We start from the raw sequence: 14,716 nt of genomic DNA on the forward strand, positions 1-14,716 counted from the left end.
AAAGCCAGTCACAGTGGCAGGAACCTGTAATCCCAGGAGACAAAAGAACTCCAGGAATCTTCTCTGGCCACAGAGGCAAACAAGCTGGAAAGCCAAGACCAACATCCAAGGTTCTCTGACCTCTGCACAGGTTCAAGTGTGTGCACAAATGTACACTCTACAATGTACATGTGCTACACACACACATTTACATAATACAAAGAAACCTTGGGGGTGTTAAAAAGTGTGGTAATACATGCCTGTGATCCCAGTACTTGGGAAGCTGAGAAAGAAGACATAGGTTATCCTCAGCTACATGCTGATTTGAAGCCAACATGGGCTACAAGAGACCTCATGTCTCAATAAAGACAAAACAAAACTACAAACCAATGAATAAAATTGCTACCTACATTTTAATGTTATAAAAGAAACAAAACCACTCCAAACCAAACAAACCCTACCAGTAAATTAGAAGGAACTGTAACGGCCATCTACCCTTCTACTTGGTTTCTGAGACAAGGGCTAAAGATTTCTGAATGATCAAGGATCACAGACATGCAACCCCACGCTGGTTTATGCTGGTACTGGAACCAACCCATGACTTTTATCAATATTAGGCAGGCGTTCTCCAAGTAAGCTACTTTCTCTCTCTCTCTCTCTCTCTCACACACACACACATACACACACAGTAAAATACTAGCTTACTCAAGACAAAGGAATATTCCTCACTGTCCACGTCACTCCATTCCCATGTTCTAGGATATAGAGGAGTTTGAGGAGCACAGATATTAGAACAAACTCAAAAACAATCCAGGGTGTGGTGGTGCATTCCTTTAATTCTAGCCCTCAGGAAGCAGAGATAAGTGGGTCTGTGATCCTCCTCTACAAAGCTCCAGGACAGTCAGGGCTAGACAGAAAAAAAAAAAAAAAAAACTTTTGGAAACAAACAAAAAAGGAGTAATAATCCGGCGTATGCAAAATATGCGCTTGCAAACCAGCAAATCTAACAACTAACTAAAAAGTATTGAAAATAGCAAACAATAAATAAAAAAAGACATCCCCCAAACAGTAATTTGTCCCATTCAGGTAACAGTTCTGAATAAAGCTGTAAAAGATGAAGAATATGAAGCATGCAAAAGCCACATTAAATACAAAACCAGTGACTAGGAATAAAAGACCTGGATAGTTTATAATTGGGACAATAGAGGATTAAGGAAATTAACTCATCACCCTAATAATGAATACCTTGAATTCAATTCAGAATACCCAGGGAAGCTTCTCCCTGCAGTTTGCAACTATAAACTCAACTATCAATAGTTGAGAAAAATAAAGGTAATTTAAGAAGAAAAGGAAGAAGGGCTGGGGAGCTGGTTCAGAGGTTAAGGCCACAGTTTGGATCCCCAGAACCCACATAAAATGCTATGTAGGTAAGGTGGTCCATCTTTGTAAGGGTTATGGAAAGCCCTAGAATCCCAGAATGAGCTAGCTATCCAGAATGTCTCCAGACCAGCACATCAGTGAGATCTGGGTCAGTGAGATCAACATGACCTTGGGGCCTCTACATGCACCCCCACACATATGCAAACAAACAAACACACACACACACACACATATAAAAACAGAAAAGGGAATGCTCTACCTGACAGAGATAAGTATAAAAATACAAACAACTATACAAATCAGCAATGCAAAAAGGCAAGAAAAGTTTGAAATTTACAATAAAGCCAGTCACTTGAGAAAAAGTCTGCTTAAAGTCTTGTGATGGAAGTGTCAGATCCTTAATTAGAATACTATATTATCCTGGTGGTGGTGGTGCACAACTTTAATCTTAGCACTGGGAGGGAGAGGAAGGTAGATCTCTTCTGAGTTTGAGGCCAGCCTGGTCTACAGAGTAAATTCCAGTACAACCAAAGCTACACACAGAGAAACCCTGACTCAAAAACAAAATAAATAAAATGTATTAGAATACTATATTAAAACACCCAGAACTCAGAACTGTACTTAGCAAAAAGACAAGACACATCTTACATCTTTTCCCTATCTTCAGAGTGGTTACGCTACATAACTGTAATCCTTAACCAAACCCTAAAACAGCATTTAAATATACAGTATTCAGTATTCAATCACCCCAGTACGTAATGGAAATCTTTTTAAATATGCTGAGGAAAAAAAAAAACACTTTTCCTATAATACTAAAGTTAAAAACAAGAGTAATGAAAAGAGAAAACATTTATATAGCAATACATATCAGCAAAGTGGCCAAAGATCTGATATCTTTACTAAAAAGAATAAAATCAAGAAGTTCTGTAAACAGTAAGGTAACTATTTTATGAATGAACAGGTTCTAAGTTCACACAGACATGTGCATCAAACTGTTACTGGATGCAGGGCTTTTGTTTATGTCAAAACCCTCACTATCTCCCAATTAGTGACACACATTACATTATGGCATATCCACACAGTGAAATACATACTACATAGCTACTAAAAAGACAAAATAAAGCCAATTGTATGGACAAGAAGCTATTTTAGTAACAAATTAACAATGTTTTTTTATTCAAGGAAACAGAATCAAAGAATTTCACTTTGGCTCTAGAAAGAAAGAAGTTAAGTTTCCATCCAAAAAATTAAAGGCTTATAAAAAATTTACAAGAGAAAAAGTCTGGACAATGGCTTTGACTCTATTAGTCCAGCATGCTTTAAATGACACTGTTTGCTCCTTTCATGATAGAACGCCCATCCCCACTTACATTAGCTGGTTGCTCTCAACAGGGACATCTGTGTCTTCACTGAGTTCCAAGCTATTACGCCTGTAGGTCGAACCAACACTCAATCCATGAATTAATAATAATGAGGTAGAAAGAATTTTCTTCCTCACATTGCCAAGGAAACCTCTCAGCCACAATTGAAACACAGGACGTGTTTTTAAAACAGCTTTAAAACATCTCCCAACTCCTGGAAGATTAAGTCCATTTGCATAACCTCTGTCAGACTGGAGACAACTAGCAAAAGTTATCTCCTCAAAAACCAACAAAAAAGTTCATTTAAAGATGAACTTGAGAGTCAAAGAATTAAAAAAAAAAAAAAGAATCCATCTTCCATTGCTGAGCAATATAATTTGAAAATAAAAAGATAAAAAAAATTGAAAAAAAAAAAAGCAAAAACAACAACAAAAAAAAAAAAACACCACCAAAATTCAATAAGATCCAATTTCTGGTCTTCAAGATTTCTTCACCTATTAAGAAAAAAAACAGAAACCTTCCCCCATCTTTATTATCTGTATAATAAAAGCATACTGTATGTAAAAATATAAAGTGTTTTATGTGTAATATGCATATACATATATACGAACAGGCTTATACACACACACAAATGTATAGAAATAAAACATTTGGGTAATTATCCTTTTAAAATATAATATAAAAGCCTTCAGATTTGAGTTCAATATAAAAATAGTGAACTTACTCTTATACCAAAGTACCATGAAGTTAACGTTACTAAATTTTACCCAGCCACAAAATCAAGATGAAGAGAAACCCATATATATATGGATGTATTGATATATATGTCAAGGTATATGGTATGTATAACAACCATTATCAGGGAGGGTTTAACCAAAAAAGGTAGAAGTGTATAGTTACAGAGTAATTACAGAGTGGGGCAGAGAGCTGAGGAAGGCAGAGCAGCAGTAGAGCCATTCTGAACCAGCTCGGGCAACGCACAGAGACGCCAAAGGAAGCTAGTTTTCTTCCTTTCTAGCAACACAAGCATCACTGGCACGGCATTCTTCAACGCTGGCCCTGCAATGGCTTGCTGATACACTAGTTCCAAATTCTTTACTATTGATGGTTAGAGCTAAAGACTTCACTCCAGTTGGTAAAAGGGTAAATTTTGGGGGGAGATGAAATTTCACTCACAATGAATGGTACATTTATTTACCATTTAAGAATTAAATTTTTTTTAATTAAGTTAAGTAAAAAATTAAGTTATTTTGATATACAGAAATGAGTTTCAAAAGCAGCCCAGTAACAAAGTCATTTGATTCTTATGTAATAAACACTACATACTTTCTAGGCTAAATCTTGCCAAATACTATCCAAGACAAAACTAAAATCAAGACTTTAAAAAAAGTGGACACCTTTTACTCACACTTAATACTAGTCAATTTTCCAGGAATTTTTTGGGCAGGGAATATCCCCAAATCTAAAATGAAAAAAAGGAAAAATTGGGATCTTACATTAGTTATTCAGCCTGAAACATCTAATAGACTTAATAAAAGTCATCATTTTCTGGCCTCCCACTCAGTCACAGAAACAGACTCATGAGCGGAAAGGAGCCTAAAGGGCCTCTGAGACCATTCACTCACTGCAGCAACGATGCCTAATACAGGAAAATAGTGACTGCTTATTAAGAATACAATGGCCCAAATTTCATAGTTAGGAATACCATGCTATGGACCAGAATGTACTCTTAAAAAAAAAAAAAAAAAATGAACAAACTATAGAAATATTCTCTAGAAACTCATGCTGGGTTTGCCATGTTCCCAAGGCTTGTAGGCTACATTCCAGTCAATGTTTATTGATTTTATAAGCATCTCATGTTCCTTACTAACAAGTTATTCAAAGACACCTTATATAACACTTGTTTTTGTACTACATTATAAAAGGTAACTCAAAGATCAAAAGTAATTTTTCTAATTGTTTTGTAATGTTCCCTTTTATACATCCTCAATCCTAAATACTAAGGACAATTCTATCATACCCAGTAATCTGACATCGTAAACCGACCAGTACGAGGTAATTGTAAATTTCCAAATATGAAATAATTTTGTGGGTTTTCATTCTGTCAAGCTGGGTCAGGGGGGTTTAAAGAAATTAAAAAATAGGGAAGGAAAGAATATGTCAGTGCAGCCACTAACACATTCTCAAAGCCTTTGTGCACATAGAAGTCCTGAATCACTATACTTAAACAAATCACTGACTTCAGAGTATCCAAATTTTCCATGATGGAACAATTTTTTTATTCATATCAATGACTAGTTCAATCTACTAACCAGAAAATCCCTAAGCCGTTCAAAGCTGCACTGTATTTTCTCATTAATACTACCTTCTCTCTCAGGTGAAACAAGTGCCCCTTTGATAGATGTTAGCTACCCTGAGCTCTATAACTGTGAAATCTTCAAAGGTAACCTTCATTTTATCATCGTTAGATTGCCTCTGCAGTTTTCAGTCTTTTTGTATTTCCCGAGGTTTTTCATTTTTGTAAGACAGAATCTTAATATGTTGTCAGGCTGGTTTCAAACTCATTGTTAAAAGTTCTAATCCAGCTGTAGTGTCTCAAATAGCCAGGACTACAGGCACCATGACCACATCCAACTATTTTTTAAAGAATAAATAATGTGACTACATGTAGCAACAGTAGCAGTGAGATATAGCAAAATAGCAAAAGCTGCCCATTTTAAGGAGAAAAAGGAAAAATTAGGGTAATACTTCTTTTTCATTGTTCTGAACAGCCTTATTTTCAGGGTCCCAGCTCAGAATCAATGTAGAATAGTCATAGTTAACATTCTCCAAGTTCATTTTCAGAAATATGAGCTGTTCTATATTATCAAAGTCCATGTTCATGATCTGCTTTGGATGAAAGTGGCTATTTGTGGTAAACATGCATTCAGATTGCCAACTACACATGGGGCAACTCAGATACTGAACGGCAACTTGGGTCAAAGCTGGCCATATGCTCACCTTCCTCTGCCAGTAAACCAAGGGGTCATCACCTCCTGAGAGCTCTGAATACTTCTCTTTGAAGTATTCGTCCACTACTGCTGCAGCAGAGGGGAACAGGCTTCTGCTCCCAACAGCAGCACTGTCTATGGCTGAGCCAGCCATAGAACCTGAATTGGAGGTGCCTTCTTTTATGGAAGTAAATGAATCTGCTCCTAATCTAACTAAAGGGCCAGATGCTTCTGAGCTTGCAATTTGGCAGGCCCCAGGCAAAGATTCCATATAATTACAAACCTCTTCTGCAAGGATCTGTTTGTAAGTTTCTAAATCAGCACCTTGAGGAAAAAAGTCTTCCAAACTGTTCTTAAAACAAGGATCTAACAAAGTAGCCAAGATACAATGCTTGGATTTCAGCATGGCACTTAGTAGGGAATCAGTTTCAAGTTTCAAAGATAAACTGTCCACCAGATTGAGGGCCTGAGTAATACCTCTGACTTGAAAATCTTCCCTGAGTCTCTGCAGGGAAAAGAGGAGATGATGGATTAGAGGTAGCACCTGATTCAGTCCTGTTGTCTTTACACTCACTTTCTGGGTGGCCTCCGCAAATGGTTTAAGAATATCACAGACGTATGTCATCAGAGTCCACTGAAGGGAGGTGAGCACCACTCCACTGGCTCTACCCAGACTATGGTGAACGGAGTAGCAATGTTCTAAAAGCCATTTTAACATACAAAAGGTAGAAATCCAGTGGCCAGTTTCATCCTGCTTCAGATTCTTCCATGGAAGCTGGTGATCATTTTGGAACTCTTGCAGTATCTGGCGGGCTTTGACTGAATGGCTAAAATGATGACAGGTTTTTCTAGCAGCCACTAACATATTCTCAATGCTTTTGTGCTCACAGAAGAAGTCCTGAATGACTAGATTTAAACAATGTAGGAAGCATGGCACATGGGTAAAACCACCGCCTTTGATTGCATGAACCACATTAGAAGAATTGTCAGAAACAATGAAGCTGGGGATGAGGAAATTAGGAGAAAGCCACAGACCAATCTGGTCATTTAATTCTTGTAAAATGTTAGTTATCAAACAGTCTTTGGCTAACCCTGTAACACAAAGCACTGCCCACTTTCTGAAGTTGGGAGCCCCACTATTATTGGGAGACGCGGTTTCCAAAGAGACCCAGTGTACAGTCACAATGAAGTAGTCAGTGGAAGGGTCATGGGTCCATATGTCAACAGTCAGATGGATCTTTTGGCTCTGAACATTCTCTAAAGTTAAGAAGATTTTTTCTCTAACAGAATCATATAACTGAGGTACAGCTTTGGTGAAAAAGTAAGTCTCTGACGGCAATCTATAGTCAGGAGCAACAATCTGTAGAAACCTTTGGAAAGCTGGGGTTGAGAAATAGTTGTAAGGATGCATATCCTCCACAATCATTTGAATAACTGCCTGACTTATTTGACTCGAAGCTGCATTTTCACTATGTGTTTCTCTCTCTTGTGTATGCACCACAGTATCTTGCTCTGCAACAGGAATAGGACTCTCAGATCTATTTTCAACCTCTAAAATAGGAGGTCCATCTGTATCAGAGTCACTAAGGTCCTCAGCTGTTAAATCTTGGCTGCCTGATGACTTCTCTCCATGCACAGTATCATTTAAGAGCTCACTGCTCTCTGTCTCGGTCTCATCTAACCCATTTCCAATAGCACCACTGTCTTTGTTGGCAACAGCCCAATGGATGGGATGTGTAGCCTGAAGGTGTCGTTGCAGCGTTGATGTTCCTAAGTGAGAACCTGGCCTCCCCCGGCTCACACTTCTTTTACATATGTTACACACAGCTCTTGAGATGTGCTGAGGATCAGTATAAAAAAAATTCCAAACTGCAGATGTCTTGGCCCTGGTTCCAGGAATTAAGGCATGCTTGACAATGTTACTTTTGATGAGAAATCTCCCTCTTTTTGCCCTCAGGGCATCAGATGCTGATTTATCACGTTTCTTACCCATTCTGTTTTCCTCTAACGAATCGGTAGGAATATACTCAAAGCTTGCATTGCTTCCAGGAGAAGAAGGAGACAAAGATAAATCCAAGGTAAAGTCCTCCTCCCCATTAGTGACTCCAAACTTATTGGCTCTGGTCCAGTGAGGAGAATGCCTTGCCTGCAGATGTCGTTGAAGAGTAGATGTGCCGAGATGGCTGCCTGGCTTCCCCCTGCTGACACTTTTTTCACACAGGTTACAAATAGCTCTCCAGGTATATTGGGGGTCAACATGAAAAAAGTGCCAAACGATGGAGGTCTTGGCTCTGGTACTAGGTAGATAGATCTGCTTTTCTATATTGCTCTCAAAAAGACTTTCTTCATCTTGCTCAGGGGCGCTGGAAGCTAACAAAGCAGGAGCATCTGCAATAGGTTTCCCAGACCCCAGATCCTTAGTAAACTTTTTGGCAAGAATTAATTTTTTTCGGCGCCTTTTCCCCTTTATTCGCAAGCCCTTCTTTCTTTTCTTTTTAGAAGGCAATTTTGTCTCTTTATTCACTCCTTCTGCCACCATCTTTCCCTCTACCACATCGTCTTCGTCTACATTTGAATTAATAGAAACACATCCCAGAATCCCAGCATCACTGAAAGTACTGCATCTTCTGCCAGGAGAGATCGAGGAAACTGGTACATTTAAAGTACATACACTCATTCTCTTTATGTCTCCAAAACCCAGACCAGAACCCTATGGTGGGTCTCCTACTCCAGCAGAAACACAGCTGCCACTCTCTACTTGTATTACCTTTCCTCCAAGCTCTACGGGGAGTCAAATTCCCTTTCAACCAATGACTTCCAAGCCAGGTTATTTTTGGAGGAAAAATTACAGCAATGGAGAACATTCCCAAACTCTGTCTTGCAGGGCTTTAGGAGTCCTTTTAACTTTCTGGATTCAAATAGTCCAGTGTCCTCATGTTATAGAAAAAAGAACTGGGGCCCATTTTCCCACAGTCATGGAACCTGTAGCAGCTAAAAGTCAAGTCTTCCAAACTGCAGGTTCATGTTCTTGCTGCTGTATCAAGAACTTCATCTGCTGGACATGCCTTCAGTTCTTAAAATACGTACTTTTCGTGAATCCACATGACAACAACATTGACTTCCCCTTAACTCTGAGGTTATTTTCAGGAAATTTCACTTAAACATAGTGCATCATTCAACAGTCATCACTTGTGACTGTAATTTCCCAATACAACCCCAAAAGTCAATTCTGGAAAGCTAAATCAGATTCCACATACATAGCAGTAAACGCTAGTTGTGTTCTTTCTGTTCTGACATTTTGAAAAATGTAGGTGGCTGAAAAAAATTTATCTGGAAATAAAATTTTAAAACAAGGTAACAAGCTATATTTTTCGTTTACGGTTTCTATCAGGAGTTCATATTTAGACTGAAGCAACCTGTAAAAACTCACAAGTTGACATCCTATGAGCAGCCAAACCAAAATGAGCTTCAAACCACTTTCATTCCTTTTCCAGGGATCCCCTCCCCTCCCCTCCCCTCAATACCAACACATTTACCCTACAAAAGCATGGCTATCACTAGCTCCACAGCCGCCTTCTCAGGGTCTAGAACCAAAGCCTGGTAGATGTCAACAAACCGAGCCTTCCCCATAGGGATCCGCACCGATTATGGGCGTCTAAGGGGTGTTCTTCATTACGGTTTCACCAATCCTACACAAGAACGAAGAGTCCCTGTAGCTCTTGACTTCGAAGATGAGGGCTGGGGTGGGAGAGTAATCAGGGTGGGGAACGGGGTAGAGGACACCAGAATTCGGCTATGTATGTGGAATATGAGAAAATCTCCAAAGTAGTAGGACCCTAGAGAGGAATGAGTGTGGGTAAACTAGGGCCCAGGCACTCGTTCTGATTTAGGGAGGAACAACCACAAAAAAGAAACAAAAAAAAAAAAACCCAAAAACTAATTCCGGGGAGAAAGCAACCTAGTGTCAGTTCCCCTCCGGGGGTCCGAAACAGTCGCTTTTCGGGGGCTACCCCCGGATCCTGGTTCGGGAACACCGGATGTGGGGGGAGGGGAAGAGGTTGGTAAGTAAGGGAGCAGGCGCCGTGGGGGTGGAGCGGGTGGGGGCGGGGAGGGTGGGAAAGTGAGCTGGAGTCTGGCTAGGAGCCCAGCAGGCCAGGGCCGCGGGCGGGAGTCCCGGTAGCTGCCGAGCTGATGGGCCCGGCTCGGACTTCCCGGGCTAGGCCGAAACTCAGGCGAGGGGAGTGGTCTCCCCTCGCCCTCTCCTCCCTCCCAGGTCCCAAGTCACCCGGGAATCAAAAAACGGGTCTAGTTACCAGAGAACAGAAACTTTACCGAACCGATGACACAGTCTCTGACTCCCGCGTGTTGCCACGTCTTTCTCTTTTCTTAGCCGCGGTCGCCAGCCGTCCTCACAGCAGCAGAACAAGCAGAAATCCGAGACTGCCAGCGTCAAAGATGGCGCCCGGCTACAGGTTCGGCTCTAAGGCTGGGCCAGTAAAAGTGCCAGCACGACGCAAAGCGCAGGCATTCTGGGAGTTGTAGTTTCCTCTATGAGGCGAGCCTTAAGATGGCTTCTTGGGTCATAGGGTCACGTGCCACGGAGACGCTAGGGTGTGACTTTCTCTGGACCCGGATACTTCTCTGAAAATTATTCTTCGCGAAAGTTTTGTTTTGTTGTAAAATCAGGGAAATAAGCAAGAAACCTCTCTACCAGATATCAAGTATTCAGTTTACTTTAAAGTTTGTGTAATGAATATATCTCCCAAACCTGATATACATTAATTAAAAAATCAGCGCTAAACTGGCTGGTCGAGGCACATGCCTGTTTAATCCCGGCATTTAGGAGGCAGAAGCAGGCAGATCTCTGTGAGTTCAAGGACAGGCTGATCTACATAGTGAGTCCCTGTCTCACAAAAACAAAAAAAAACAAACAAACATACTTCCATTAAAGAAACTACTCATTCAAAGTTGAAAAACGTCCATGCTGGAAGTTGTGCTCTGTAGGGTTTCCTTTGTTTAATTACATTTATCTATTTGTTTGTTTTGGTCTTTAGAGACAGAGACACACTGTGAAGCCCTAGCCTGGAACTTGCTCTGTAGATCAGGCTAGCCCCCAATCTGTAACAATCCTTCCTCTGCTTCTTGAGTGTTAGGACCTCAGGCATATGCTATCGTACCTGGCTAGTTGTTTTTTGTTTTTATTTTTGTTCTTTTTCTTAAAACACATGTGTGTTAGAAAAATAAATGCTTGATAAGAACGTTACATGAAAGCGCAGTGTATAAAGCATTTTCCAAGTAAGTAAGCCTGGTGGCCTCAGATCCCCAGAAGCCGAAAAGTTAGCCTCTGACCTTTAAAGGAGAACTGTGGCAGGCACACCCATTACACAATAATTTTAAAAGGTGAAAATGAATTGTGAATGGAGCCAGGACTCAGCATTCAGTCCCCAAGTCGAAGAGTGTCAGGAATGTCAGAGGAGCAGGAGGAAGGGAGGGAGGAATATATTAAGGTTGGGAGCCAAGAAGGAAAAAAACAGGAGCAATTGCCTCTCATTATTCACATTACTCTGTACTTTCCCTCTTTAAAGTTTTATGAAAAACAACCCCCCCCCAAAAAACACCCAAAACCTAAGTGGTAAATATAGAGAGTAGAAACTTAGAAGTTGTGCCGATCTCACTTATAGAAAATAATCTACTAATTTAGCAAATATCCTAACTTTTTATGTGAAGTTTTATGTATTACTCTGGTAAAATAAAAGTCCCAAGACCTCCTGTGGGTGAGCGGATCTACAGACCCTGCTTAAAAGGCAACATTTTACCTAATATGGGTAGAAGAGAAACTGTTACTGAGAAAGGGTACACTTGATGATAAAGCAGCTGGACAGAAACTACTAGCGTCAGTGCTCTGAAGAACTTGCCTTAGAAAGGGCAAATCAACATTCTCTGTAGTTCATTGATGACACAGGTATAATATGACAGAGACTAAATAGGGCCAGATAGTAACAGAAGGATGAGTTCCTGGGGTCCATCTCTCAGGCTTGTTACACTGTAAGATATTAGTGATAATGCAACACACCATTTAAAACTGTATGTGGGGTGGGGTGGTGATGGCACACACCTTTAATCCCAGCACCTCAGAGGCACAAATGCTGTCTCGAAAAAAATAAAATAAAATAAATTTAAAAAAAAAGTACACAGGAGGTTGGAGAGATGAATCAACAGAGAAAATAGGTGTGCCCCGCCCCCCTTCTAGAAGAGCCAACTTTGATTCCCAGCACCATCCCGAATGGCTTGCCACCACCCAGCAGTTCCAGGGACTCTGACACCTTCTTCTCGTCTTGCAGGCAGTACTGCCCCTCACACTTGCAAATACTGGCACCACATATATACACATATCTTAAAATAAAATAAACTTTTTTATTTTGTGTGTATGGATGTTTTGTCCATCTGTAGGTCTGGTCATTATATGCATATAAGTGTCCTTAAAAGCCAAAAAGGGGTGACATCCCCTGGGACTGCTGTGAGCTGTCATGTGGGGGCTGGGGATTGAATCTGGGTCTTTTAGAAGAGCAGCCAGTACTCCAGCTCCTAAAAAAGAGAATGAGAAAGGAAAAACAGTTGTTCTCTCTCTCTCTCTCTCTGTCTCTCGCACACACACACACACACACACACACATACACACACAAATATTTATTTTTTTTAAAACACACACAAATAGATAAATAATTTTTTTTAAAGACTGACCTCTGGGTCTGGTATGGTTGGGCCTGGCATGGTAGTCTATACTTGTAATTCCAGCTTTCAGGAAGCTGTGGCATTAAGAGTATCACAGGCCAGTCAAAACTACACAGTAAAAGCCCTGTCTCAAAACAAAAACAAAAACAAACAAACAAACAAAAAACAGAAAAACGCAGGCATGGAGACACACACTTTTAGTCCCAGCACTGGGGAGGCAGAGGCAGGGAGTAGATCTCTGAGTTCCAGGGCAGCAGAGCTACACAGAGAAACCTTATCTGAAAAAAAAAAAAAAAAAAGACATGACATCTGACCTGACAGATAAGCCAGAACAGGGGCAGCTAGGGTGCTCCCCAGGGCTTTGCTTTGTTTGAGTTTTTTGTCTGTTACTTTGTTTGTTTGTTTTTGTTTTTTCTGTTATTGTGTTTTGAGACAGAGTCTCACTGTGTAGTCCAGCCCAGCCTTGAACCAGCTCTTCCGAAGTTTCCTAGGTGCTGAACTTTCAGGACGGTGCAGCTGGCTTTCAGCCATATTTAGATAGCTGTGCTAGGTAGGCTTTGGAGAATTTTAAAATAGGGTATGTTCCTTGTCCAGATGGAAGTTTGGAGTTTTTCTGAAGATGTGATAAATATCTACTAGGCGGTGCATATCAGACGTCAGGCGGTGGTTTAAATAAAGGTACAAACTCAATTCTTCCACAATCCAGATATAGGTATGTGTGAGTGTGGTAAGAGTATAACTCAAGCATGCTCTAGTGAAAGGGACAGCTGTTAGCCTTAGCCCAGACTGTTTGTACCAAGAAGGAATGCAGGCCAATGAGTATTGGCATGTCTGCTGAGATTTTTTGAAGACAGCAGGAGAGAAAAAAGTTGGAGCGTTTACCAGAGATTCAGATTTGTGGGAGGGGGGAGCAGGGTTGCACAAGTATGGGCCTGTGGAAGTTAGAGGACAATTTCAAGTGTCATCCCTCAGGAGCCATTGTTTCCTCCCACCATCTCTCATAGTCCTGGAACTTACCAAATAGACTAGGCAGCTGGCCAGCAAGACCCAGGGCCCCACCTGCCTTGGCCTCATCAGTGCTGGGGTTCTAAACCCACAGCATGCCCAATTTTTCATATGGCTTTAAGAATCAAGCTCAGGTCCTTGAGAGCCTGTGGTCCTACTCACAAAGCTCTCTTCTCAGCCCAGAACTCAGATTTTTAGTGAAAATTTCAAATTTGCATTTTGAAGTTTCTTCAAAAACTCACTTTATGGACTGATTTGCAATCTCTACCTTCCAATTCGTGTAAAGGAATTGAAGAACAACTTAAGCAGTGAAGGAAATCATCAACAACAGAAAGTTGACACAATTGTAATTGAACCAAGGGAGCCAAATTCCAGCCCCAGCAAGCAATAGAACTTGGCAGCTTTGAGCACGTGATTCTGGCTTTAGAGTTAAGATTGTAAGAAAGGGGGTACAGGATCTCCCTTGGGGCTCAGAGAAGCTGCTAAGGTGAGGTGTCCTAGCATGGAGGCCCAGCGAGGCCACTGTGTGAAGCTGTGAAGGTGAAGCCAGAATTGCGTTGAAGACACCAAGATGTTGGAGGTGCCAGAGTCCTGGGATACCTCTTGAAGAAAGCTCAAGAGAAAGAAGTGTGTTGTAGTCAACAAAGCTGAGAGGAGTTGGAGAACTAAAGAGGGCCTTGACATCAGACATGGAGAATGCACACTTTGGAGTTTGCCCTGCTTTTTATCTTGTTTTGGTCCACTATGTCCTCACTATGCTCTTTCCCCACATTTGGAATGGTAATGTATATTCTGTGCCATTGTATGTTGGAAGTATGTAATCTACTTTTCAATTTTGATTTTATACGGATTATAGTTAAGAGAAGTTAAGAGTGTTTCAGAACACATTTTGTACTTTAGACTTTTAAACAATGTTGAAACTGTGATAGACTATGGGGACTTTTTAAGTTGAACAGAATGCATTTTTGCATTATGATATGGATACAAGCCTACAGAGGCCAGAAGGTAGAATGTAGTTGTTTAAATAAGAATGGCTTCCATAGGCTCATATGTTTGAATTTTAGTCACCAGAGAGTGGCATTATTTGAAAGGATTAGAAAAATTAGGAGATAATAGCCTTTAAAACCAAAAAAGAAAGAAAGAAGAAAAGGAAGGAAGGAAATAAGGAAGGAAAGAAAAGAAAAAAAGCCAATGCAATCGTGGTACACAACTTTAATATAAGCACTGGGGGTCAAGAGAGGGGGCAGAGGGAGGCAGATCTCTGTGAGT

The 14,716-nt window shown here is 40.7% G+C and overlaps 2 protein-coding genes across 3 annotated transcripts; both read right to left on the reverse strand.

The window, feature by feature from the left end:
- Window positions 1-717: 717 nt before the first annotated feature.
- Window positions 718-10,158, reverse strand: Zbed6 (zinc finger BED-type containing 6). 2 transcript variants are annotated; one of them, XM_055598176.1, is made up of 4 exons: window positions 6,188-10,158; window positions 4,129-4,182; window positions 2,730-2,789; window positions 718-886 (listed from the first exon to the last, which is right to left on the reverse strand). In XM_055598176.1, exons 1-3 carry the CDS (start codon window positions 8,385-8,387, stop codon window positions 2,731-2,733), a joined length of 2,313 nt encoding a protein of 770 aa, XP_055454151.1. In that variant the 5' UTR covers window positions 8,388-10,158; the 3' UTR covers window positions 718-886; window position 2,730. The 2 variants fall into 2 exon arrangements, with proteins under 2 accessions (XP_055454151.1, XP_055454150.1); XM_055598175.1 differs by lacking the exons at window positions 718-886; window positions 2,730-2,789; window positions 4,129-4,182 and having other exon boundaries at window positions 5,445-10,158.
- Window positions 3,432-5,424, reverse strand: LOC129669794 (uncharacterized). The gene has a single exon (XM_055598177.1). It carries the CDS (start codon window positions 3,675-3,677, stop codon window positions 3,579-3,581), a length of 99 nt encoding a protein of 32 aa, XP_055454152.1. The 5' UTR covers window positions 3,678-5,424; the 3' UTR covers window positions 3,432-3,578.
- Window positions 10,159-14,716: the final 4,558 nt, after the last annotated feature.

Source organism: Psammomys obesus, unplaced genomic scaffold (assembly GCF_907164565.1).
Source record: "Psammomys obesus unplaced genomic scaffold, mPsaObe1.curated_primary_1811, whole genome shotgun sequence".
Classification (NCBI taxonomy): Eukaryota; Metazoa; Chordata; class Mammalia; order Rodentia; family Muridae; genus Psammomys; species Psammomys obesus.

Excerpts from the sequence above, each read along its gene's own strand:
- LOC129669794 (XM_055598177.1), bottom strand. The coding sequence starts at position 3,677 with ATGGCTCTACTGCTGCTCTGCCTTCCTCAGCTCTCTGCCCCACTCTGT.
- Zbed6 (XM_055598175.1), bottom strand. The coding sequence starts at position 8,387 with ATGAGTGTATGTACTTTAAATGTACCAGTTTCCTCGATCTCTCCTGGC.